Genomic DNA, 25242 nt, shown 5'->3' on the forward strand with positions numbered 1-25242 from the left:
CTTTGCTTGCATTCGTGCCTGAAGTCCAAGGACCTTGTCCAGCCCTCTCCTGAAGGATCCCCGGATTGGCGTGGGGGGGGGGGTGGTCTGTTCCAGGCACTTGCCACTCTTTGTGTAAAGGAGCGCCTCCTGGTTTTCAGCCCCGAACGCTGTAGCCCCCCGTCATCTGCGCGTGGTGTTCCTTTAAGGCCAGGAATGCGCCTGGTGGCTCTGTGAGCGTGTTCCAGAGCGGAGAAATGGTGGCTCTGTGCGCGCGGCTCGCAGTGGCGAGCTGCAGGCGTGGAATCGCCAATTACCTTTGAAGTGCTGCCGACCGAGTGGCAGCTCGGGGGTGCTGCGGCCGGACGAGACCCTGCAGATCCCGCGGTGAGATCCCTTCCCCTCTCCACCCCGCCGCGTGAGCCTCCTCTGGCGTGGCGCGGGATGAGACCCCCCCGATCCGCGGCCCTCGGAGCCAGACCCTTACAGAGTGGCGCTTTCCGCCTGCGCTGCACGTTAAATATTTAACTGGCTCGCCTGCGATGGAGGAGCCCCTGGGGGCCCAGGCAGACAGCGTGCCAAGCGCGGCAGCTCTCTCTCTAATTGCTCCACTTGTGTTTGATGTTAGGTGGGTAGAGGGGCAGGGGGAGGCGGTTGAGATAAGGGGCACTTGCACCTTAATCTCTCTCTCGCAGCGCCCCCCCACCCCAATGCCTCACTGCCCCGTTGACATGGCGCGCAGGGGGGGTGTTAACCCTCTGCTGGCTGACGAGGCAGCGGTTCGGAGTGGGTCCCCGTCCCGGGAGCGCGGCCTGTGCCTCGCAGCCAAGGGATAAACTCGGGATCTTAATATTCGGTAAACAAGGCAGTTTTTCCCGCTGGCAGGAGCCGGGCGCCTCCCCTCGGCCGCATTCCCCGGGTGAGAGGGGGGTCCCCACAGCCGCGCAGCCGCGTTTGAATGACGCTTGCGGGATAAACAGTGGCTGGCAAGCGATCAAACAGTCTGTCGGCCGGGGCCGGCTTCAGATCCTGCTGTTTGAGAGCAGCACGAGGCTGCAAACAGCTCGTCTCGGCAGTTTAATATCCAGGAGATTCTAAATTTCCTTGAAGGAGCCCACAGTCCGGAGGCCACAACCACCTGACTCGGGAGCCTGTTCCAGACACCCACCACTCTCTGTGTAAAGAAGTGTTTCCTGTACTCCAACCTCAATGAATTCCCTCTTTGTCTCTAATTGTGATCCTGAATTCTTATTTCCCTGCTGATTATGAAGAACTCCCTTGAGTTAACCCTCTCACTCTTGCAGGCTTGTGCTCTCGGCCTGCTTTGTTCTGGAAAATATTCAGTTCCTTTAACCTCCTTTAACCATTCACAACCGTCCCCTAGAGACCAGGAATAGCTCTTGTTGCTCTTATTTGAACTGTTTCTAGGGCATTAGTACCTTTTCAGTGGTCTCTTGACCAGACATGAACACACTGTTCTATTTAAGGTCTTGCTTTCAAGCGCACACTTTGTGCTTTATGGCTAAGTATTCTGCATGCTTTTAAATTGCTTTCCCGCACTGTCATGATGGAAATCCAGAAGAAACTGCACAAACACCCGTATCGTTTTCTCTCCATGCCACATGTGCACTTCCTGTGTGGGTCACGTCGCACTTTTCCACGTTACAATGTCATGCACCGTCTGCCCTGCCCACGGGCTTCTCCCAGCCGCTCTGCGGATGCCCTGCTGCTGGGTCCGTCTGTATCGTCTGTGAATTTATCTGGTTGGGTAACGGTACCGGAGCCTAAATCGCTGCGGCAGGTCAGGAAGATCTTTGGGCCTAAGGAGGATCCCTGAGGAACTCCCCCGCTGACACGTGCCAGGGTTCGAGTTCGCGGCCCTTCCGGTGATGCAATGTTTCTTGGTTCCTGTGTCCTACAATACCTTGGAGTCCCCCGGCTCTTCGTTTGAGCATTAACCCCCCGTCAGGGACTGTATCAGAGGTGCTGGTTTGCTTGCCCTCCATTAGTATAGTTGATGCCCGGAGCCCTTTCCCATCTGTTCAGTCTCAGGACTGTGCGGATTTACAGGACTGGGCGCTGGAAGAAGATTTAGCAGTAGAATTCCAAGCGAGAGTCGGGAGTGGGAACTGCATGGAAGCTGAAGATGGACGAAGCTGCAGACTGGCTTGCTTCCTTGCCGAGTGTGTGCTGACCCGTTCTGGCCGGTTCTGGTTTGCCCAGACTCAGTTTGTCCTCCTACACAGGGGTGGGGTGGGGGGGGGTGTTTCACTATTTCACTATTTCACTATTTCACTATTTCACTGTCGCTAAGAAGGTCTCATGTCTGGGCCGTCCCGTGAGGAGGCGCCCTGGACACGGCGACTCACGAGCAGTGTCTCCAGGAACCGGAATCGGACCTTCGCTGCCGGACCCACGCGCTGCTCCAGAGAGCGGCTCGGTTCAGGGCGCTGTGGCCCCGCGCTGCCCAGTCGCGAGGAGACGCTGTGGTCCTGTGGGGGGCAGGACAGGGCACACGATCTCTCCCGGGCTCTGAAACGCTGTCCTGTTCCCGGACCCTGCCCCCGCCCTGCTCCGAACACTTCCTGGCTGAAACGTCAATAGGGGTATTGTGCCATATTGCTATATTGGGGACGTAACATACCTGGGGGCTCAATCTGGGCTCTGAACCCGGGACCTCTCTCACCCGAAGCGAGAATCATACCCCTAGATCCGATAATCCGGGTCAGGGCACCATATCTCTAAATGAAGTCTCTCTCTGGATTGGTTGATTGGTTGATTGGTTGGATTGGAGCGGTTTTAATCGCCGGTACGGGATGTCCTGTGGGGGTGGGGGGGTCTGGAGAGAGGTGCAAAACGTGTGAGGTGTCGGATTGGTTTCCTCAGCTGCGGTGCAGGTTGGGATCGTTGTGACACCAGTGTGTTTTTGTTAGTTTTCCGTTCTAGCTTAGTCTAGTAAAGCGTGGAAAGACAGCTGGCGGGAGACTTTTCTTTGGCTTTGCCAGCCTGTTCTCGGGAGGCAGGTTTAGCGGGTGATGGGCCTGTCGAATAGTGTCGCTAGTTGGGGGGGGTTTGATTCACTTACCCCTGTGTTTTTTTTACTTCCTGGCGTTTTCCTTCATCCTACACGTAGTTGGGGGTGTATTTCCGTCCGTTAAACCCCGGCTCATATGTTTAGTCCCCATTCGCCCCTAGACTGAGCCATATTGGGGACGCAACACCGGTCATTAAAAAAAACACCTGCTGTGGCTCTTGGTTCTCTCCTGTCAGCAAGCTAGGCCTGCTTTGTCGTTTTTGGAGTGTCTTTCTCTGGTTCCTTGCAGCGTTTCCTAAAAGTGTCTTGAAAGAGCGTCTCACTGTGTTATGTTACTCTGTGCCCCCCCGCCCCCCCCTCCTTCCCCGGGCGTTTGCTTAGCGCCTGTCTCTTGTCTCTGCGTTGCCACGGTAACGGCAGGGCTGGCCCAGATACGACTACGAGGAACTTTGAAGCCCAAACTTGCGGTGCTGCTGCTGCTGGAGCCGTGTGACAGAGAGAGGGGAGGGAGGAGGGGGGGGGAGTTAAAAATAGCTGGTCTCAACCCCCTCCTCACCCGAACCAGGCCGGCCGGCACGGCTAGGACCCCAGGCCCAGAATGGGCAGATCCTGGCCTCCAGCTTGCTTTCTGTATCGGGGCTCGATTACCTGACCGACCCGATTATTTGGAGAAGAAATCAAACCTGCCGGGGTGTGACGCTTGTGAAGTTGCCCGTCCCTGCCCTGCAGCCTTGCTCCGCAGCTCAGAGCTGTGTGTGTTTCTGCAGTGACCAATCTGAGCACAGGACAGCACTGCACATTTCAGGGGAAAGTAGATAGAAAGATAATACTGTATTAATCCCGTAGGGAACCTGATGAAAGTAGGGCGGAGCGGTGTCTCTGTGGCTCAGGATCTGCGCCTGTGGCTAGAAGGTTGCCGGTTCGAATCCCGCGGCCGGCAGAGGAATCCTACTCTGTTGGGCCCCTGAGCAAGGCCCCTCACCCAACTGCTCCAGGGGTGCTGTATAAATGGCTGACCCTGCGCTCTGACCCCCAGCTTCTCTCCCTGTCTGTGTGTCTCATGGAGAGCAAGCTGGGGATGTGAAAAGACTAATTCCTAATACAAGAAAATTGTATTTGGCCAATAAAGTTATCTTATCGGTCTTCCACGGTGTAGGGCAATGCACGGTTGCACAGTGTAATATAGAGCAGCACTACACATTAAACTGTAAAACAGTATTGCACAGTATTTGCACAGTGAATTATAGAGTAGTGTTACCCAGTGAGTTGTAGAGCAGCACTGAGCAGTCCCATGCTGGGTGAAGCAGGATTGCTCAGTGAAATGTAGACCAGCATTGCATCCTGTACAGGAGGAAGCAGTATAGTGCGCGTAGTAAAACCATTCGCCTCCCACTGTCTCCCGTGTGTCATGCCCAGCATCAAGAACAGTCAATACAGCGGAGCGCTTTTCAATCCGAGACGAGACGGCACAGTGCATCCGCCACTTCTCCCTGTCCCTCGAAGAGGTGTCCCTGAGCCAGAACTTATCAGGACAATAAATCACAATCCAGTGCAGCTGAATGCCATGCAGTACAACGAAAACCACCCCCCTGCTCCCCAGCCAGCCTGCAGTCTCCGGCCAGGAGAATTCCTGGAGGCTGTGGCTGCGGGCTGGTGGAATCTGGGCTGCTTCCTGACAGGCAGCTGTCAGATGGAAAGACGGGGCCTCCGAAGGACGGCCTCTCCGCCTGGAGCGTCGGAATTAGATCAAGGTTGCGCGCTCCGTCCCCGCTGTGTTTCATTAGCAGCACCGTCTCCTCTCTGTTTCCTGTTTAGCACGTCTTCCATCCCCCAGCTGCTGCGCGTTTCCTTCTTGGCTTCTTTTTCTCGCCTTCCGTTTCAGCCCGGCGTTGGCGTGATCCGATCGCGCTGACGGAGGAGAAGAGAGGCCTCCGTACCTCACAACCCCGCCTTTCACCCTCGGAGCCCAGCGCGGCCGAGACAGGACTGCAGCTGGGCCGCCCTCGGTGATTCATGGCTTTACGGGCCAATAGGTGTGGCTGAAAAATGGAAAATATCGATTCGGCGCCCGCGTTGACGTGCGCCCCCGGCCCCATGTCTGGAGTGGAGATCACAGCGGCCCTAGGGAGAAGGGAGGGAGGAAGGTTCGAAAGGAGAGGAGGCCCTTTGGCCTCACTTATCCGCTCTGATGCAGCCGTGGCCTGAAGGATCCCAGGGATTCCTCGTCCATAAGCTACACTGTGCCAGACACCTACAACTCTCGGTGTAGAGGCTTGGCTGTTACTGCTGGTCCTAAATACACGTCCTCTAATTTTACTCTTGCCTCTCAGGGTCCTTGTTACAGTTTTTAGTCCTAAGGAAAAAAGGATTTTCCGAGCCCTGAGCCCAGCATCGAGGGTGTGAGTTAAGGAGAACTTTTTGCCAATGCTTTGTAGCATTTTGAAAACTAAAAAGATACAGGTCCTTTAATCTGTCAGCATACAGCTCGGCATTATACTGTCTTGAGACATTGAGTCGATCATATAATCAGTTTTGTATGTATATAGCGCCTTTTCATGGTGAATGCCGTCTCCACGTGTTGCTTCAAGTAACAGGTAAACAGTTCTAAGTGTCATTGAACCACTATCTGTGTTGCGCGAAGCCATAGCAATAATCACCACCCTGGTGCACCCTCTGGGCACAGAACACACAGCTGTCTCTTGTGCCTGTCCAGTTCCGAGAAAGAGTGTATACCGACGCAACAGGTTCTCTCCCTTCAGACTACAAAACTCCTTCCTGACAGGAGCTCAGAGTGTCCTGATTGTGCGAGAGAGGAGATAATGTCACTGTGCGCCAAAGCACAGCACTCTCGGTAAATCTCCTGTTCGGTTCTGTAAGAGATATGGGGGTCGCAATCAATCAGAAGCCTGAGCTTGTTTTTTTATGTGTCAGTGTGAGGATCTTTTTTTCCCCTCCTGGGTGAAATTTGCAGAGCTCTCGTCAGAATGAGAGAAATGGAGCTGTGTGTCCCGACACAGAGGGAAGGAGATGGGTCTGAAGGTTAAGGGAAGAACGCCTGTCCTCTGTCACAAGCCTCTCCTCCTCCACTCCGCTCCTGTTCCTGTTCTCCAGCACAGTCCTCCAGTGAGGGCTTTCCCCGGTCTGTAGGGGGCGCTATAACAGCTGTCCCTCCCCCCCACTCCCCCAGCTAGATTGCAATGTAGCATCTGTGAATCAGTCTGCCAGTTTAAATACATCTCATTCAAGCACAGCAGAATTGTCCTTTTCCTCTGCTTGAGCTTCTGTGTCAGGAATATAGTCCCACAGAAAGGGGGCATTTATTCTCTAACACAAGCACAGTGGATCTGGCTCCAGAGCAGCGGGTTCCAGGTGCGAATCCTGGCCACAGAGACTGCAGAGATCGGTGAAGGGGAGAACCTTTGATTCTGTTGAAATGGGGGGCTTTTGGTGGTGAACCATCCTCTTATAAGGGGGTCTTTGTCCCAGACAGTGTCTGTGCTGGTTTCAGTCTGATGTTTTCCATGTGCAGCTGTGTATCATACTTCACCTGTGAAACGTCTCTGGTGATGATCTTCACCGGGACTGATTTAAGGTTCCAAACGCAGAACGCTAAGGTTGAGGGAGAGCATCTGATTTCTTCGCAGCTAAAAATAATCCAGGGTGATTTTGCGAGCGTCTTGTACATTTAGTTTGTGTTTTTATTTTTTGTTTTTGCCAGTGAGAGTTTTGTGAGTCAGTGTTACTTGTCTGTGCTGCAAGACTGCCTCGTTTCTGACGTTCTTTCGTTGGCGCCTGGCTTTCGCACTCGGGAGAGCCGGCGACCTTGTGGGGGCTTGACGTTGCCAGAGCAGGGGAGGCTGGGATGGTAGTTTACTGGGGCAGGGTCTTGGCCATGTCGGAGGTATTAATATGAACATCTCCTGTTAAACACGGGAAGACTGCATCCTTTATGGCTTCTGCCGCTCGTGATATATGAATGACCACTATGCACGAGCATCTGCGTGAGGCCCTGCGCCAGACGCCGATGTGTTTGTGCCTGCTCCCCTCTGTGCTTGGTGTTGTGTCGCAGCTGTGTGGTTTCGGCTCACAGGCAGCTCGCTTCCAGTGTGGCAGGACCCCACTCCAGACACGTAGAGAAGGATGACCAGCAGCCCCAACGTCATACGCACTGAGCATCGCAGCGAGGGCATTGCATTTCGGTCAAGCGCGGGGGAAATGTGGAGCCACACGCACCCTCCTGCCCTCTGATTGATCTCGGGTGATGAGCAGAGGTGGGCGTTCTCTTGTCCCATAGTGGATATCCATGAGGCGAAGGGGCTAGGCTGAGCTCCCTGCCGAAACTCAAAATAGCGAAGGGGTACCGCTGTAGTAAGAAGAGGAGCCCACGTTCAGGAAGCACGGCGAGAGTCAAACCACGGCTCAGATGGGGAAGCTACAATATCGTTTTGATTAAGGTAGTGCCATTCAATCCAGGACTCAGACAGAGAAAGTCAGATTAATATTCTGCAGGTTATTTATGGTATTTGGGAGCGACAGGCTGCTGCGTGGATGAGATATTGGAGATATTGATTTAGCATTTCCTGCAAGTCCATCGGCACTGCAGGCAGGGAGTCTGGGGGGGTCAGGCTTTGTGTTGAGAGCAGGGGTCCTACACTCCATCAGAGGCTGTCAGGAGTCGTACAGGCATGTGAGAGAACAGAGGTACCCCTGGGAAGTCACCTTGCAACCTCCAGCTAACTCACTGACTACACGGCAGCCCAGCACACTGACACTGAGCTACTGAACACACAGCAACCCAGCACAGTGACTCTGAGCTACTGAACACGGCAGCCCAGCACACTGACACTGAGCTACTGAACACACAGCAGCCCAGCACACTGACACTGAGCTACTGAACACACAGCAGCCCAGCACACTGACACTGAGCTACTGAACACACGGCAGCCCAGCACACTGACACTGAGCTACTGAACACACTGCAACACAGCACATTGACACTGAGCTACTGAACACACGGCAGCCCAGCACACTGACACTGAGCTACTGAACACACGGCAGCCCAGCACACTGACACTGAGCTACTGAACACACAGCAACCCAGCACAGTGACTCTGAGCTACTGAACACACTGCAACACAGCACAGTGACACTGAGCTACTGAACACACGGCAGCCCAGCACACTGACACTGAGCTACTGAACACGCAGCAGCCCAGTACACTGACACCCAGCTACTGAACACACTGCAACACAGCACATTGACACTGAGCTACTGAACACACTTCAGCCCAGCACACTGACTCTGAGCTACTGAACACACTGCAGCCCAGCACACTGATACTGAGTTAGTAAACACACAGCAGCTCTGTACCCTAACACTGAGCTACTGAACACACTTCAGCCCAGCACTCTACTGAGCTGTTGTGTACACTGCCTCCCAGAATTCCGAGTTACTGAGCACTCTGAGCAGTCCAGCACTGTGATTTTCTAATGTCCCTACCTGAACACACTGTAGCTAGATGTGTACATCAGCCACAGTGAGTTGCTGAACACACTGCAGCCCAGCACTCCTGACACTGAGTTGCTATATTTGTCTGAGCTGTCTGTGCCAAAATTCCAGATCTCTTGCCCTTTGATGGAAAGTCAGTCTGCAAATCTGAATCGTTTTCTTGAGTTTCCCTCCTTAAGTGTAGCTCTGCTAACAGCCCACACAAGGAGTCTGACACTCAGAAGAGGAGCTGTTGCATTGTGTGTGTGTGTGTTTCTTTCTTTGTTTTCCTTGCTAGGCTGGCACTGCTAAAGCTGTGGTTGTGCTTTAGCAGATCAGCCCAAACAGCAAACGTGTTGCATGTGTGTGCTGTACCACACTCACGTGCATCCATGATCATTGAGCAGCAGTGTCTGGAAGTGTGCAGTGGAGGAGTGTGGTCTGAGACCTGTGGAGCTCACTCCCACAGTCACAAGAAGAGACGGTACCCCAGTGGGCACCGAGGGTACACCCTACAGACGGGCGCCAGCAGAACCATTCACCATGACACTGCTCAGGACAGTACTTCAAGGTAGTGTCTTTTCAAACAGGTCAGCCTAACTTTTCAAAGTCCCATCCACCCAGAAAAGCAGGGCCACTCTTTCAGCTGCTAAACCCCCATAGCACCGTTCGGCACTACAGCTACAGCTCTCTGATGAAGGAGTGCTCAGTGAAACGTGAGCTCTCTGTGACACACGAGTGTAGTTAATAGTAATAACACTGATTACGCTCGGTGACCTACAGTGCGCCAACCTTCTGTGAGCTGCACTGTGAACTTGTGTGGCCGATGGCATCTTCACACCATCACACAGATGCTTGTTAAACCCAGGGATTGAAGCTCGAGTCCCAGACCTGCGGTCGATGCCTTCTGTTCTGCTGTTATTCAGATAATTGTAGTGACTAAGTGTTCTTCGCTATGCTGGCTAATTGGATCGGTGTGCCTATTGATTCCAGCGTAGTTTTCCTCTGCTTTGTTGTCGGAAGCAACTGACAGGTGTGTTGTTTTTTTAGAATATCATTTTTTTGCCCTCTCTCTCTGCCTCCCTCTCTCTCTCTCCCTTGCCAGCTCTGATGCATTTCAAATGGGCTGTGAAATGAGTGATATTAATAATAATTATATGTCTCCTCTCCTTACGAAATAATAGAGGTTTTGTGGCTCACCATTCACTGAGCCTGCTGTGAGAGCAGTTCTCCACAGCTCAGAGCATTCAGACGGCTGTTCCTCCATTACCCCAAACACACAATAACAGTTATATACAGTACATACTCACAATAACACTAACAGCAGCTCTGACGCACAACGCACTCGGACAATAACACAAACACCAACAAATTCTCCCATACACACAATAACAGAGACACACAGTCTCGCGATAACACGCACTCGCATGCTGCCTTTGCATAGAAACTGGTTTCAGTCACAAATCCAGGTTCCCTTCTGGGTTGGTGTGGATTACCCTGCTCGAGCGGCCTCAGAGCTCTGCTTTTCTAATGCCCTAGAGGGGTGGATGACAGGATATGAAATGAGAGGCCATTCGTCTGACCCATCAGTTGCTCTTTGAGTAGTTCATTGACCTGAGGATGTTATTCAGTCCCTTCTCGTCATATCCCATGGAATGTCAACAGCATGGGAGGGCAGCCTGTTCCAGACACCCACAACGCTTTGTGTACAGAAGCACCTCCTGTTTTCAGTCCTGTTCTGCATAGACCCGGGCCCTGAATTTCCTTAAATTGCCCCTCCCTGTAACACCCAGGACTGGCCATCCAACAGTTAATGGGAGTGTCCTCTAAATCCTGATTCTTACAGACTAGTACAGGCTGTATAGATGCATTTTATCTACTTGTTATTTTCTTCCAAGACGCTAGCAGGCTTGAAGTGTTGGCACCTGGTGCGGACACAGATCTGTCTGCTGGCTGGGTGTGTTTGTTTCCACGGGGCTCCCTGGCCTGTGCTGAACCAGAGCTATTCCTCTCTCCACAGTCCCCATCGACTCCACGGCCGGCATCAAGATGCTCTACGTGTTCGTGGACATCCAGATCGACACGCCACACTTCCTGGACACTGTGCGCTTCAACTTCCCCCGGGGTTCCAGCCTGGCGCTCGTCAGCACCATCCAGTTCGTGGCCGCTCTGCAGGTGACCTCTCGCCTCTGACCTCTCACCTTTCTGTCTCCACTTCATCGAGAGCCGCAAAATGATTTAGTGCTTTGAAGCCTTTTCAGGTTTTGTTTTACGACCGCATCGATCCGCTTAAAACACACAGCGAAGTCTTACTACGGTATTCCTGCAGTGGACGTGTGTTTACACGCCTGTGTGACGGCTCTCCTGGTATTCCGATGTCTGCTTACGTTTCAGAAGCGCAGGACTGTGTGGGATAAAGACTGCAACTAAAACTAAAGTTTAATCTTGAGTTGTTTTCCTTTGCTGGATGCTTTTTATGTAACTTCTTTTATTTTTATTAATATCATTATTTTCCTTTGTCTCCGCGCTCCCTGTGCTATTTTTTGCCGCCGCTCGCTGACTCACGCGTGTGAGGAGGCTGTGGGTGCGCGCGTCTTCTCTCCCCGAGGCAGGGCATTCTGGGAGTCGGTGTTCTCACATGGCGGGTGGGTGGAGATGGGAAGCCGGGGAGGGGGCGAGGGGGGTCAGAGGGTCGCCCCCTGGAGATCTCCTCAATTGGCCGTCTTGTGCAACGACCACGAGCAACCCCCCCCCCCCGCCGCCCATCTTTCTGGGAACAGCACCAGGTTCTCTTCTTCGCTGTTGCCAGCGCTGGTTAATTTCTCTGCGAGCAGCCAGGAACAGCTAGCGAGTGAGGGCTCTTTAACTCCGTGGGGTAACAGGCAGTCCGGCGGTAGTAAACTGAAGCGGCTGTTTGATTACAGCCGCCAGTCACCCACTCCAGAGTCTCCTTCGGCAGGACCTTCACAGAGGGGGCCCAGGAAAGCAGGGTCTCACTCCTGTTTCAGAGCACTCTGAACCGCTGCGGGTCTCCTGGGCTGTGGGCTTGTTGGTTTTGTACGGCTTCCTCGCCGTGAGGTGTCCAGGACCTGGTGCTGGCTTCTCTGCTCAGGCTGCCGCTCAGTGGGAGTTGGGTGTAGGGCACAGCGGCCCGAGATCTGAGGAGGTGTTTTTCCTGAGCCCATCTGTTTGTATTCTGCTCTTTGATTTGTGGGTGGAGCTGTGCTGAAAGGGCCTGAGTGCCTTCGGTGTGTTGGAGGAGCTCCAGGCTCAGAGAGAGGGGAGAGAGATCACTTTATTGGCCATATACAGTTTCTGGCATTAGTATTTTGTCTTTTCACACACCCCAGCTTGCTCTCCATGAGACACACAGACAGGGAGAGAAGCTGGGGGTCAGAGCACAGGGTCAGCCATTTATACGGCGCCCCTGGAGCAGTTATGGTGAAGGGCCTTGCTCAGGGGCCCAAGAGAGTAGGATTCCTCTGCCAGCCACGGGATTCGAACCGGCAACCTCCCAGCCACAGGCGCAGATCCTGAGCCACAGAGACACCGCTCCGCCCCAGAAGCAACCCGAGCCAGGCAGGAGTCAAACCTCCTGATCCGTAGTCAGACGTGTTATCCATTGCGCCACTGGAGCTGGGAGGGAGTGAGGGAGAGGTTGAAGAAGATGAGCGAGGGCGAAGGGGAGGGGATGAGGAAGAGGGGTACAAAAGTCCAAACTCCTAATTACCTACGCCCAGACTTAAACACAGGAAGTAAGCTAGATGGGATACGCTGAAGCATTACCGGTGTGAAAGACGTTCCGCAGGCTGTCAGGACTGCTGCACCTGACCCAGTACAGCCCGGTGACCGTAACCTGGCCATGAAGGAGGGCCGCACAACACGTCCGTACTGGACAGGCAGGCCGCCAGATGGCAGCTCGGGCAAATCAGGACAGTGATGTACTTCCTAACAGTCTCCTCCACACCGAAAACCTCCTTCCCAAATAGATCAGTGCAGATCCTTCCCAGCCCTTCTGTTCCATCCCAGCCGCCCAGTGGCCTCTCCCAGTGAGACCAGTGAGGGTGAGAGGTGGGACATGGGCTGGGGTGTGTGGGAGACAGGCAGGGAGGCAGGTCGTCCCCAGTGATCTGCAGGGAGGACGTAGGGGTGGTTGGACATGACTGACAAGCGGGGTTGTGGTGAGGCATGGGGGAGGGGGAGTAACCGAATTCCAGTCTGCCTGAGCCCATCGTTAGCGTTTTTAATTAGTCCGCCCATGGCCGGTGTTTGAAGCTGGAGGAATGGGATTGTGCTCCCAGCTGTGTGTTGGAATAATGAGTCGCACACTTCAAAACAACAAAGAATCTGCTTTCATTTTGCACGTCCTCGTTAAGGCTCGGAGGATAATTTGGCTAACGAGGGCAAGGTCTTCGGTCTTCCAGCTGAGGGGGTCTGCACTCGAGCTGCTGGAAGTGGGGGTGACATTTACACAGGTCCCTCGGTCAACTCGTAATGCACTGTCCAGCGGACACCTGGACTGCACAGGTGAGTTTTGTCTTAACTGGACGCGGGAGTGATGAGGAGTCTTTCTCTCTTCTCCCAGTCTGCGAGCTCAGAGCTGCGCCCTGACTACGACGTGGTGGTGCCCCAGTGTCGCCCCCTGTCGCCGGGGGAGATCCTGGGCTGTACCTCCCCCCGGCTGGAGCGTCCCGTCAGCGCGATCCTGTGAGTGCCCCCGTCTCCTGATCTCTCTCCCTTCTGTGTCTCTGGCTCCTCGCGGTTTTTGGCCGTGCTCTTGTCATCTCCCTTCCTGCTCTTCCTCCCGACTTCACCGTCCTCTGCCTCGCTCACTCATCTCTCGTGTCCGTGCCGTCTCTCTGTCATTCCCCGTCACACCTCTCCCATTTTATCATCGATTCACTTGCCTGATATCTTTAACACCAATCCACCAGACCATTTGGGGGGCGAAAGGGGGCGTTGCCCCCTCACCTGAACTGCCCCGCCCCCTCAACTAAACTGCCCCGCCCCCTCAGTTTTGGCCAATAGAATTTGTGAACACTTGCGCCCTAAAAAAATGTTGCACTTTGTCAATGGTCAGATAACTACAATATTACGATCTTGTTTGCTCAGGTGGATCGATTCCTTGCAGTAGTTTATCCTTATACTTACAATCGTTATATAACTAGGACTGTAGTTATAGAAGTTCGTGCTTTCTGTTGGTTTTACACCTATTTTTTCTTAATGATACCTTGTTACCGTCAATGTAGCTGCACAAATGAGCGGACATGGTATTGTGTTGCTCCAGGTAAGAATAATTGTGAGAGGGGTGATGAACGTGAAACTGTGCTTCATCGCTCAATACCAGATGGCTCACCATTGTCTTCTGTCATGAAGCACTAGTCAGTGGCATGGTGGCGAGATTTCACTTGGGTAGTTGCAATGGCTCAGTTTCAACCGAGATATCGCCTCCCCCCTCAGAATTTCAGACGCCCCCTGGCGCCGGCCCTGCCATCCACTATCCCAGAATCCCAGGGCACAAGCGTGAGTACCCAGCAGCTCACTGGGGGGGAGTACTTAAAGCCAGCTTACCTGGGACGATGGGAGGAAACTGGAGGAGCATGCAGACTCCGCACAGAGCATTACCTGGGCAGGAATCAGTCCAGTCCAGAGCCAGAGCAGTGAGGCAGCGGTACTGTGGTGATTTCTGGAATCCAACACGCGCCGCGCGCCTCCTCGAAATTAACATCTTTCACAATTATCCTGCCATTTCCGGACGGCTCCCATCCTGGCAGAGCTGTCCTGAATTTCTCAGCCAGACGGAGTCTGGGGGGGGGTCCTCGGCCAGGAGAAGGGAAGGAGACGGGGTGGTGGAGTGGGTGGTGGCTCTGTCTCTCCATCTGTCTGTCGGTCCCTGGGAGGCGTGGCTCTCCTGCAGTCAACACCTCGCCTGTCCCCCCGCCCCCCCGCCTGTCTCCCCTGTGAGAACAGTCACCCGTGATGGATGACTCAGAGGCCCTGCAGTTAAATTCCACCGGTTTACCGAGTCATTAAGGCAGGTGATTAATTAGGTGCTGTCGCTGGAACCAGAACCCAAAAGTCCCTCAGTACCTGTTGCAGGGGGGCACAGTCTGGGGCGCACGCTCCTGGGTGTGGGAGGCTGGCGCCGCGTCTTTCCCCGCCAGCGGAGCGGAGCTGGTGCTGGGGATCTCCCGCCGCCGGAGTGCGAGTTCTAAATAACACCAGGCTTTAAAGCCGTCAGCCGAGTGTTTTAAATAAAAGCCTGTTTTAGTGAGATTTATTTAATGAAAGTGTGCTGCTGCGCTCTCCCTCAGGTGCTGTAGCGATTCGCTGTGTCATAACTCACCCAGGAACTGCACTTTACACAGACTAACACACACACTTTCTCACAATCTTACACAGCATCTCACACACGCACACACCCTCTCATCTCATAAACACACTTTCGCACTGTTTCACACTATCTCATCACATACACACACGAACACACACACTTTCACACTGTTTCACACTCTCTCATCACATACACACACGAACACACACACTTTCACACTGTTACACATCCTCTCATCACATATACACACTTACACACACACTCTCACACTGTTACACACCCTCTCATCACATACACACAATAACGCACACACACTTTCACACTGTTACACACCCTCTCATCACATATACACTTACACACAGTCTCACTGTTACACACCTTCTCATCACATACACACACTCACACTGTTACACACTTTCTCATCACATACACACACTAACGCACACACACTTTCACAGACCCTCTCATCACATACACACACTAACGCACACACACTGTCTCACGCTGTCTTACAAACTCTCTCACTCACACACACACCGTTTTATACTCTATTACAAACCCTCTCACTCGCACACACACTAACACACAGTCTCGCACTCACACACCAGTGACCAGTGCTTGCTCTGCTGTTGTTTCTAGTGTGTGCTCCTTCTTTGGTCAAACTCTGCTCTGTCCCAGGACACCTGCCTTCACACAGTCGGTCAGTCAGAGGTCCTTGGCTTCCCCTGTGGTCACCCCGGCGTGGTCAGTGGGCGGTGTGGCCGCTCGGCTTGTGCACTGCTCTGAGCTCGAGTGGGAAACACAGTGATTGGCGAAGCCACGTTTTGAACTTGGGAAGAAAGCAGTGAGTGAACAGTGAGCCTGTTTGTCCACAGCGCCCGGCCTGCAGGCCCTTCCACTGAGCCCCAGAGCCCCAGCAGAGCCCCGGCCTGATTCTGAGCCGTCAGCCCTCCTGCTGCACTTCGGCAGGGCTGGCACGTCTCCAGCCTGCTCTGTGACCTCCACCCATGGCTGTTCTGATGAACTCATTGTCTTAATGAGCCCTACACTTTCCTGCAGGGCTCCTCGCCGTGATTCAGTTTTTTGCGGTCCTGGGGCCTCGAATCGAGCGGCTCCCTCTCTTCGGCCGCCGTAACAGAGCTTGATAGAAATGCCGGGAGCGACCCGCGGAGATGATAGCATAATCACCGCAGCAGGGTCAGACGGCGGCACCCGGGTGATTGGAGTCCAGTCCCTTGGGGCCCAGAGCAGCGCTCCAGCACAGTCAGGCAGACGCGCTCGATGTGATCCGGCCGTTTTAATCCCATTTTAATAGTTAAGAATCGCCGGGACTGGGAAGCCTAAGTGGCCGGCTGTTATACTAAACTGAGGGCAGGACGTTTAAGAAAGACGCAGCTGTATTTCTGGTCTCCCGGAGAGAGCTGAACAGCACGGACCCAGGAGGGGAGCAGGCAGGTTGCAGGGGAAGGTGGGTACAGACTCGAGCACCCCGAGTCTCAGGAGGTGGCGTGAACAGCAGAGCCCCAAGAGGTGACTCAGCACCGGCGGTGGGGGAGAACCCAAAGTCGCTCCCCAGTTTTAAAAACCTCATCTGGCCACACAGAGGGGTGGGTAAGGGAGTCATGTGCTCAAATTGCATTACGAAGCAGTTCTTACAGTGTTACCTTTCTCCTGCTGTTCATCCAGTGCATGGTGAGCCTTGGGGGGCTGTGTTCTCTAAAGTGCGTTTGCGTTGTGCATTGCTGTTAATTTCGATCTGGACTGCAAATAGCAAATATGGTTTTGATGAAACAGATTTTTGTCAATTTTTTTAAAATTTGCCATGGGTGGCCTGATTTTTGTTAGTGCTGGTAAATACCAGGACCAGCATCTGGAAAATCCATCCATCACCCACGGGGTACCCTGGATGGCTCTTCCATTCATCACACACACGCCCCCGAACACTGGAGCACCAGTTGGCAACATGCAGACTCCACACAGAATGGTGTTCGAATCGCACCCACGACCAGAACTGTGACGCCACTCATTTGGAAAATCCTTGGGCTCGTTTTTCTTGTTCATCAAAGCTGTGTTTTCCACATGTACGGGATGCCTTGTTTTGATCTGCAGGCATTATTTAAAAGCTTGTGATGGGATAAAGGGGACGGCATCAGACAGCCAGGCTCCCCGATGGGATTAGAAGGGTTGGGTAAGTGGGACCATCTCGAATGCCCTCATGCTGCAGGGCAGAGGTAGACAACTGCTGGAATTAAGGGTGAAGAGGGGGCGACTCACAGGGGGGTGTTAGTCTGCTGCAGGAGAATCCCCCCCCCCCAGTCCCCCACTCAGGGGTGGGATACAGGCAGCGCCAAACTCCCAGGGGAGGTTGCGGTGTGAGAGAAGGCCGACAGATTAACAAGGCAGACTTTGATGAGGGCTGGCTGGGGAGGGTATCGATCCCACTTTCATCACAGCAAGGCGCCGGGCCCTGGGCTCCCCCCCCGGTGCCGTGGATACCAGCTCCCACAGGCTGGGTCTGGGTCGAGTCAGGGTCGCGGCCTTTGCTGTGCTTGAGCACCCTCCTTTTTATGCTGGGCGTTTTTGCGTGCCTGTTCGAGCGGCGTATTTCAATAGGTGTGGGTTCTGCACGCTCACGCAAACCCACCTTTGGGCTTGTGTCTTCCTCAGGCCCGGAACACTCTTTTACAGAGCGCAAACGCAGGGAGAGTGACAGCGCTGTCGAGCTCTGTCTCTATTTATATCTCCGGCAGAAATCTGCAGCTCATTTGCAGGTCCTCAGATCGCTGCGCCTCGCTGTGGCGCGGTGCGGCGCATTTGCCGGCTCCCAGGCCTGCAGGAAGGAGCGGAGCCGAGTTCCCTCTCCAGCAGGCTGCGGTGAAATCTGGATTGAATTTTCTGCCACTCGGACGCAGCCCAGCAGGTCTCTTCACTCTCTGCTCCAGGCTTACATTAAATTTCCTCGCACTCAAATCCCCAGTTGTCTCCTCTTCAATATAAAATCGCTGCCTCTCCTGACTGACACTCCTGTTAGCTGTCCAAAACAGAAAAAAATCTCATCACCTTGCTCTGTGGCAGAGGGAATGCGCTTCTGTTTGGTCGGAAAGCCAGTGGAAGAAGTGTACCAGCATACCCTACTCCCTGCACTCAATTAGCTTTGGAATTGGAAACCTCCACAGTGGAGATTGCCTGGAGTGTGCATGTTCCCTGGCTGTAGGTGGACATGAATGAACTAGCGCAGTGTGGCAGCATCTGTCTGCCCTAGTCATACCGCAGGCAGTGAGGGTTTAAGTCTAATATGGCCAGCCTTCCTCAAGGAGGGTGCCAGGGGGACACATCACTTACTCCAGCCCAAGCCCCTTAATAGCCTGGCAATTGTGCAGATCCCTCTTCCTGTGATTTATAGTGTCAATATAATGCAGACAATATGGACGTTCAAAGATCTATAAATTTTAATTAAGCCCTGACAGCCCTGCCTGATGGGCTCCAAGCTCCCATCCATCGCCGTTCGCTCAGCGTTCGGTTGTCATGGTGAACCTGCAGAGCGTCGGGCTCAGCGTCTCGGGATCCCAGGAGAGGGGTGAAGTCTGGGGCGCCTGTGCGGGGGTCTCGCCCCTGCCTGTCCCGCGCAGATCAAAGCTCTGCAGGAAGCCGCTGGTCTGCCTGTCTGTTCCGAGGGCTGATCTATTATGCATTCAGCTGGGCAGGCAAGCAGATTGTTCTGCAGCTCCTTGGAACAATAACAAGTCAGTCCCAGTGTGAAGGGAGGTAGACAATAGGTTCAGCATGTGGAGCTCTCCCTGCCCCGTCTGTTGCCCTGCTGGGGTAATTAAAGCCCAACTGTACCCTTCTGGGGTCCCATCAGTGCGGCTGCGCCCTCAGAACCCAGCTGTACCCTTCTGGGGTCCCATCAATGTGGCTGTGCCCTCAGGCCCCAGCTGTACCCTTCTGGGGTCCCATCAGTGTGGCTGCGCCCTCAGACCCCAGCTGTACCCTTCTGGGGTCCCATCAGTGTTGCTGCGCCCTCAGACCAAAGCTGTACCCTTCTGGGGTCCCATCAGTATGGCTGCGCCCTCAGACCAAAGCTGTACCCTTCTGGGGTCCCATCAGTGTGGCTGTGCCCTCAGGCCCCAGCTGTACCCTTCTGGGGTCCCATCAATGTGGCTGCACCTTCAGACCCCAGCTGTACCCTTCTGGGGTCCCATCAGTGTTGCTGCGCCCTCAGACCAAAGCTGTACCCTTCTGGGGTCCCATCAGTGTGGCTGCGCCCTCAGACTAAAGCTGTACCCTTCTGGGGTCCCATCAGTGTGGCTGCACCCTCAGACCCCAGCTGTACCCTTCTGGGGTCCCATCAGTGTGGCTGTGCCCTCAGGCCCAAGGCCTTTGCCGTGGAGATACAGGGGTGTCGTTCTCCATTGCTGTGCGTTGCCTGACATTCCACTCCAAGTTCCCAATTAACTTAATTGGGGCTAATTAACAGGCCTAATTATTTGATATACATTTTCCTCTCTGGTGTTTTGAAATATTTCACAGCTAACTACATCCTGAATCAGTTGCGTATTCTAAATCATCAAACCTTGAGAAAGAAAAAAAGTCACACAAGTCCAGCTGAGCAAATAATTGGTTCAATTAAGTTAATTGAGCAGCTGACGTTGGAATGAAGGTCCCGGAGCCCCTCGGTGACTGCATTCTGCAGCGCTGTTATTCTTTCATTGGAGAAGTTAGAACAGGGCAACCTGGCAGAACAGTGGTGCAGACCAGATTGACGCCTGGACATTTGTCCAGCTGGTTCCTTTAGGTTTCCCACAGTGCTTTGTCCAGCTCATGTGACCACATTGTGTCTTTATCTCTCTTTATCTCTCTTCAGGTACTTAGGAGATGGTCGCTTTCACCTGGAGTCCATTATGATCGCTAACCCAGATACACCTGCCTACAAGTAAGATCATCAGATCTTAGAAAATATTGCACCCCAGTGCCTCAGCTCTAACCACTAGCCCACACTGCCTCTCTCCCAGTGCCTCAGCTCTAACCACTAGCCCCCACTGCTTCTCTCCCAGTGCCTCAGCTCTAACCACTTGCCCACACTGCCTCTCTCCCAGTGCCTCAGCTCTAACCACTAGCCCACACTGCCTCTCTCCTGGTGCCTCAGCTCTAACCACTAGCCCACACTGCCTCTCTCCCAGTGCCTCAGCTCTAACCACTAGCCCACACTGCCTCTCTCCCTGTGCCGCAGCTCTAATTATCCCACACTGCCTCTCTCCTGTGTTATGTATTGGTTGGAGTGTGTCAGTCCATTGACAGATCTGGGGGTTGGGTGTCTCTCTCTGCATTGTCAGGTATGACCCCTACAGCAAGGTGTTTTCCCGAGAGCACTACGATCACGACGCCATGCGGGCGGTGAGAAGGCAGGCTATTGAGGCGGCTCGCCGTGCCCGGCGCTGGGGGCTCATTCTGGGAACACTGGGACGGCAGGGGAATCCCAAAATCCTGGAGGTGAGACACCAGGGGACCCAGTACAATCACCCTCACCAGTGGGCGGAGCGGTGGCTCTGTGGCTCAAGATCTGCGCCTGTGGCTGGAAGGTTGCCGGTTCAAATCCCACAGTCGGCAGAGGAATCCTACTCTGTTGGGCCCCTGAGCAAAGCCCTTCACCCCAACTGCTCCAGGGGCGCCGTATAAATTTCTGACCCTGCGCTCTGACCCCCAGCTTCTCTCCCTGTCTGTGTGTCTCATGGAGAGCAAGCTGGGGTATGCGAAAAAAGACAAATTCATAATACAAGATGGTGATCTTATATATAACATGAGGGAGAAGGGAGGAGTAGGGTGACTTTAGCAGTAGTATTATTAGTAGTAATAATTCATACTAGATTGATCAGTTCATCGATCTGTCATTATTTAGTCCAATTTAGTCTGTTGGACATGTCGTACTAGCTGTGATAACAGCAGGTGCAGTAAGTATTAACGATACTGCAGGATTTAGCCTCAGTCCACTCTGCACAGGGCTTGTCTCTCTGACACTCTGCATACCGTCACCTCTGAGCCTGGGGGGTAGTAGTAGATTTATTATAACCATTAAAACTACACGCATGAGGATTTCTGTCATAATCATCGTCGTCATCACCAGTAACCCACAGGCCTCTCCTGCTCTGCTTGACCTGGGTTGTGAGAAAGGTCAAGAGGTTGTCAAGAGGAAGAGGTGAACAAGAAGAGGTTATAAAAGGTGTCCAGTACCGTCCATCAGCTTAGGGTTCTCAGACAGGTGTCCAGTACTGTCCATGAGCTCAGGCTCTCAGACAGGTGTCCAGTACTGTCCATCGGCTCAGGGCTGTCAGACAGGTGTCCAGTACTGTCCATCGGCTCAGGGCTCTCAGACAGGTGTCCAGCACTGTCCATCGGCTCAGGGCTCTCAGACAGGTGTCCAGTACTGTCCATCGGCTCAGGGCTGTCAGACAGGTGTCCAGTACTGTCCATCGGCTCAGGGCTGTCAGACAGGTGTCCAGTACTGTCCATGAGCTCAGGGCTGTCAGACAGGTGTCCAGTACTGTCCATCAGCTCAGGGCTCTCAGACAGGTGTCCAGTACCGTCCATCGGCTCAGGGCTGTGTCCAGTACTGTCCATCGGCTCAGGGCTCTCAGACAGGTGTCCAGTACCGTCCATCGGCTCAGGGCTGTCAGACAAGTGTACAGTACCGTCCATCGGCTCAGGGCTCTCAGACAGGTGTCCAGTACCGTCCATAGGCTCAGGGCTCTCAGACAGGTGTCCAGTACTGTCCATCAGCTCAGGGCTCTCAGACAGGTGTCCAGTACTGTCCATCAGCTCAGGGCTGTGTCCAGTACTGTCCTGTACCTCAGAGTGCCACTTGGCTGCTGGAGTGCGCAAGTGTGACCATACTGGCCCAGTGGAAGGTTGGGCTGTGATGATCACACACCACTGTACCTTATTGCCACACTACTGTACCTCAGCAGCTCAGTACAGTACAAGGGCCAGAGTCCTGCAGGTGATCCAGGTGCTTTTCTGTTACTATCTTAATAAGATCTAAAAAGATCAGACACTCAGTTGTGTGAAGTGACAAGCTTAGACATGGACTGAAATCCAGATAGGACATGCACGGCGCAGGATTTGATAGGTCCCCCCTTTGTTGCCCACTTTTGCCACTTCCTGCCCCATTTGTGTTATATGCGGCTTGTCGCATCAGACACCACATGGCTAGCTGTGTTTGTGCCTGCTCCATCTCCTGCTACGTATTGTGACCCTAGTCTGTGATCTCTGTTACCGAGCTGGTCGCTTTAATGCAGCAGTGCCCTGCAGGACTGCGGTCTCGGCTGTTGTTGGAGAAAGACCATGATGCTCCCTGGATCAATAACAGCTCGACATCACGAGCTCCAGGGACTTCAATTCAATCGCTTTCCACTCTGTCTGGTCTTGCTTGTAAAGGCCTGTCCTTGGTTTTCTATTACAAGAGGATACTCTAGTCTGTGCTTAGCAAATTTATTTTTTAATTAAATTATGTTTGTATTGTTTGGGATTGTCTGGCTGTCTGACAGCGCTGAGTGTTTGCTTTGTTCAGAAAGAGCCCGGCGAGCTGAGCACTGCTCTCTCTGGAAAAACCAACACCTACCCGTATTACAGCAACACAGTTGCCGGTAGCTCAAAGGCATTTGTTTGAGAGCCTCGCAGTCTCCGCCCTGTCCCGGATCCACAGGTGTAAGTGTTTCTCTGAGAGATGTCATGTGTCACCATCGGCCCTGGGTGTCCTGATGAGTAGTAGGTACAACCTCACAGACACAGTACTTGCAGTTCGACCCCTGTTGCATAGGTAGTCTGCTCGTTAGCGAGAGCCTGTCCAGTGAGCAGTGATCGGGATACTGGGGCGGTGGGGGGAGGGATATGTCAGAGCAGATGCCATGCCCCACGGGCAGTGTGGCGCAGTGACCCCCAGGCGGGTGCCAGCGCACGCCCTCTCTGGCCTGCGGCAGGTTAACCCTTCGCCCGCCAGCAGTTGGCACCCTTGGCACGAAAGGCGGGCAACGTTCGCCTCTGATCGCTGACAGCTCGGCGCTCTGGGGAATCTGGCAGTTTCCGGACGGATCAGCTTCAGCAGCGAGTCAGGGAGTCGGTTCCCAGCCCTCAGTGCTTCTGCGGCTGAAGACGACTCCCTCTTAGTTTCTACTCCTGATGCTGAAGCGATCCTCGGGAGTTTGACATCATCAGGACCTTTCAGATGTCCAGTACTGAAGAGAGCGGTCTCTGAAGATGCGGTTTAGTTCAGGTGTATTTTGGGATGGGGTCAACCCTGGGTCACAGTGTGCAGCTACCTCAAGTCATGTTGGGCTCTTATATCTCTGCGCTCTTTCGCCCAATGACGAGAGCCGTCCGGCTGGTCAGCCAATCGCAGTCCAGCTCGCGTGTGGGTGGGTGACAGAGTTGTGACCCGGGCGGTGGGGGGGGCGTCCTGTGGTCCTGGGAGGTTGAGGTGGGACGCCCAGCGCAGGCCAGGCTGAGCTGCACGTGACGAAAACCACCGCGTTCAGATCCAGAACTTCCTTCCCCGTTGTTAAAGCTGAGGAGAAGCTCTCCTCAAGCTCCAGTTCTCTCGCCCACTGAACGCCCATACGAGAAAGAAAAGTTAGGGAGGTTATGGCCCACAGTGAAATGCAGCTGGAATTGAAATTTCTGACCTTTCCCGTGAATCTGGAGTGATTAAAACACAGAAGTATTGCTCAAACACTCGATTGAGGCTTTGAACCTGAAACTGCACAAAGGCAGCTCGTTTGATCTTGAAAGAATCTTTGGGGGGCTGACCATTTGAAAATGTAATCAACACTTTTTTGATCCAAACAAGCAGACAATTTGCCAAACCAATGCGCTCCAAAACCCCCCCACCCCCACCCCCCGACCAGTACAATAAATCTTTTTACTTGACTCCCATGATTTATAACCCCACTTCCTTCCCTCCAGCCTGCGCTGTAGCTCACAGCGTCGCTGGGCGGGAAGAGTGATTGACGCTGACAGCCCAGCGCCGCCTGGGCGCGCTTCCTGTCTGTCGAGCGAGAGGAAGGGTTTCCACACACCTGCGCTCGCGCTCTGCTCCAGATCCCCCTCGCAGTGTGCTGGTCCTGGCCGGAACGCAGAACTGCTCCTCAATTAAGCCTGTAATCACTGCTCAGTGGTGTAACTGGGGCAGCCTGACAGCTGCAGTCTTGCCGAGGAGAAGCACTGAATGTCAGCCCTGTCAGTCAATCATTTTTACCTCCTGTTAGTAAACTGAACCTGAATAATTATTGATAATAAGGGTGCGCTGGATGTGTTTACCGGCGATGTCTGTTGCCAGAGGCCCCTGGCTCACAGTGAGGACTCTGAAGTGAGCCGGGCTCAGCTGGTGAAGGGATTTCTCACTCCTCCTGCTTCATGGAGGGATGGTGTGGGTCCCCTCTCCTGTCTGAAATGCACAGGGAAATTTTGGTGCAAGGCGCTATATCAGTGCCAGGGAGCACTCTTGTGATTGGCGTGGCGGCTGCCGTGATGTGCACACTCGGCAGTGTCCTCTGTGTGGCACCGGTGTGGCCCCCAAGTGTCCTCTGTGTGGCACCATTGTGGCCCCCAAGTGTCCTCTGTGCGGCACCGGTGTGGCCCCCATGTGTCCTCTGTGTGGGCCTGGTGTGGCCCCCTTGTGTCTTCTGTGTGGCACCAGTGTGGCCCTCTTGTGTCCTCTATGTGGCGCTAGTGTGGCCCCCTTGTGTCCTTTGTGTGGCACTAGTGTGGCCCCCTTGTGTCCTCTGTGTGGCCCCCAGGCCCCTGGCCTCGCCCTGGCTGTGCCGCGGCTCTGCTGTCTGTGGGGGCTGGGCTCCTGCCGGTGCTTCCCTGTGATGTGCTCTCTGTCTTTCTCTCCTGTCGGTGGACGTGCTTGTGTTCCCAGATCAAGTGTTTTCTCTTCAAAACAGGTCATTTTCCTCACTTCCCATGTTTTTCAAACAACACAAAAGAACGCTAAGCAAACCCCCCCAGCATTCATGTCTTTGAGTGAACGTGGCTTTGTAGCACCTGTCAGCAGCCAGAGACGTTCGTTAAGTTGGAATAAATTAATTGGCTGAGCGCCGGAAAGACCGACTGACAGCAGGCTGGTCGATGGATGGGTGGGTGATTTAAAAATGCCTTGGATCTGATATTTCCTCTTCTCTTTTATCTGTCGTGTCGGTTCCTGTGTCTCGCGTGCCTTTGATTTCCCTCTGTTGTTTTGTCTTCCTTGTGTTTGGCTTCGTCCTCCGTGTTCTCTCCCCCTGTTTTCCCAGCTCTCCCCCGGCGGGTGGGGTCAGTCCAGCCTGCCGGCCCTGCCCTCTGCCCTGTGTCCCCAGCACTGCACTCGCCTCACTGTAGCAGGGACCGAAGTAGTGAGATGAGTTTGCTGGTACCG

General features: G+C 53.8%; 1 protein-coding gene across 6 annotated transcripts in view; it reads left to right on the forward strand.

The window, feature by feature from the left end:
- dph1 (diphthamide biosynthesis 1) overlaps positions 1-25242 on the forward strand; it is a 104911-nt gene that overhangs the window by 61029 nt on the left and 18640 nt on the right. For all 6 annotated transcript variants that reach the window (XM_069184154.1, XM_069184149.1, XM_069184150.1 and 3 more), the window contains 4 exons: positions 10521-10675; positions 13086-13207; positions 19699-19767; positions 20168-20324. In XM_069184154.1, coding sequence (XP_069040255.1) covers positions 10521-10675; positions 13086-13207; positions 19699-19767; positions 20168-20324 — 503 coding nt within the window. The remainder of the gene's footprint in view (positions 1-10520; positions 10676-13085; positions 13208-19698; positions 19768-20167; positions 20325-25242) is intronic.

The sequence above is a fragment of the Lepisosteus oculatus genome, chromosome 26 (genome assembly GCF_040954835.1).
Source record: "Lepisosteus oculatus isolate fLepOcu1 chromosome 26, fLepOcu1.hap2, whole genome shotgun sequence".
NCBI classification, from domain to species: domain Eukaryota; kingdom Metazoa; phylum Chordata; class Actinopteri; order Semionotiformes; family Lepisosteidae; genus Lepisosteus; species Lepisosteus oculatus.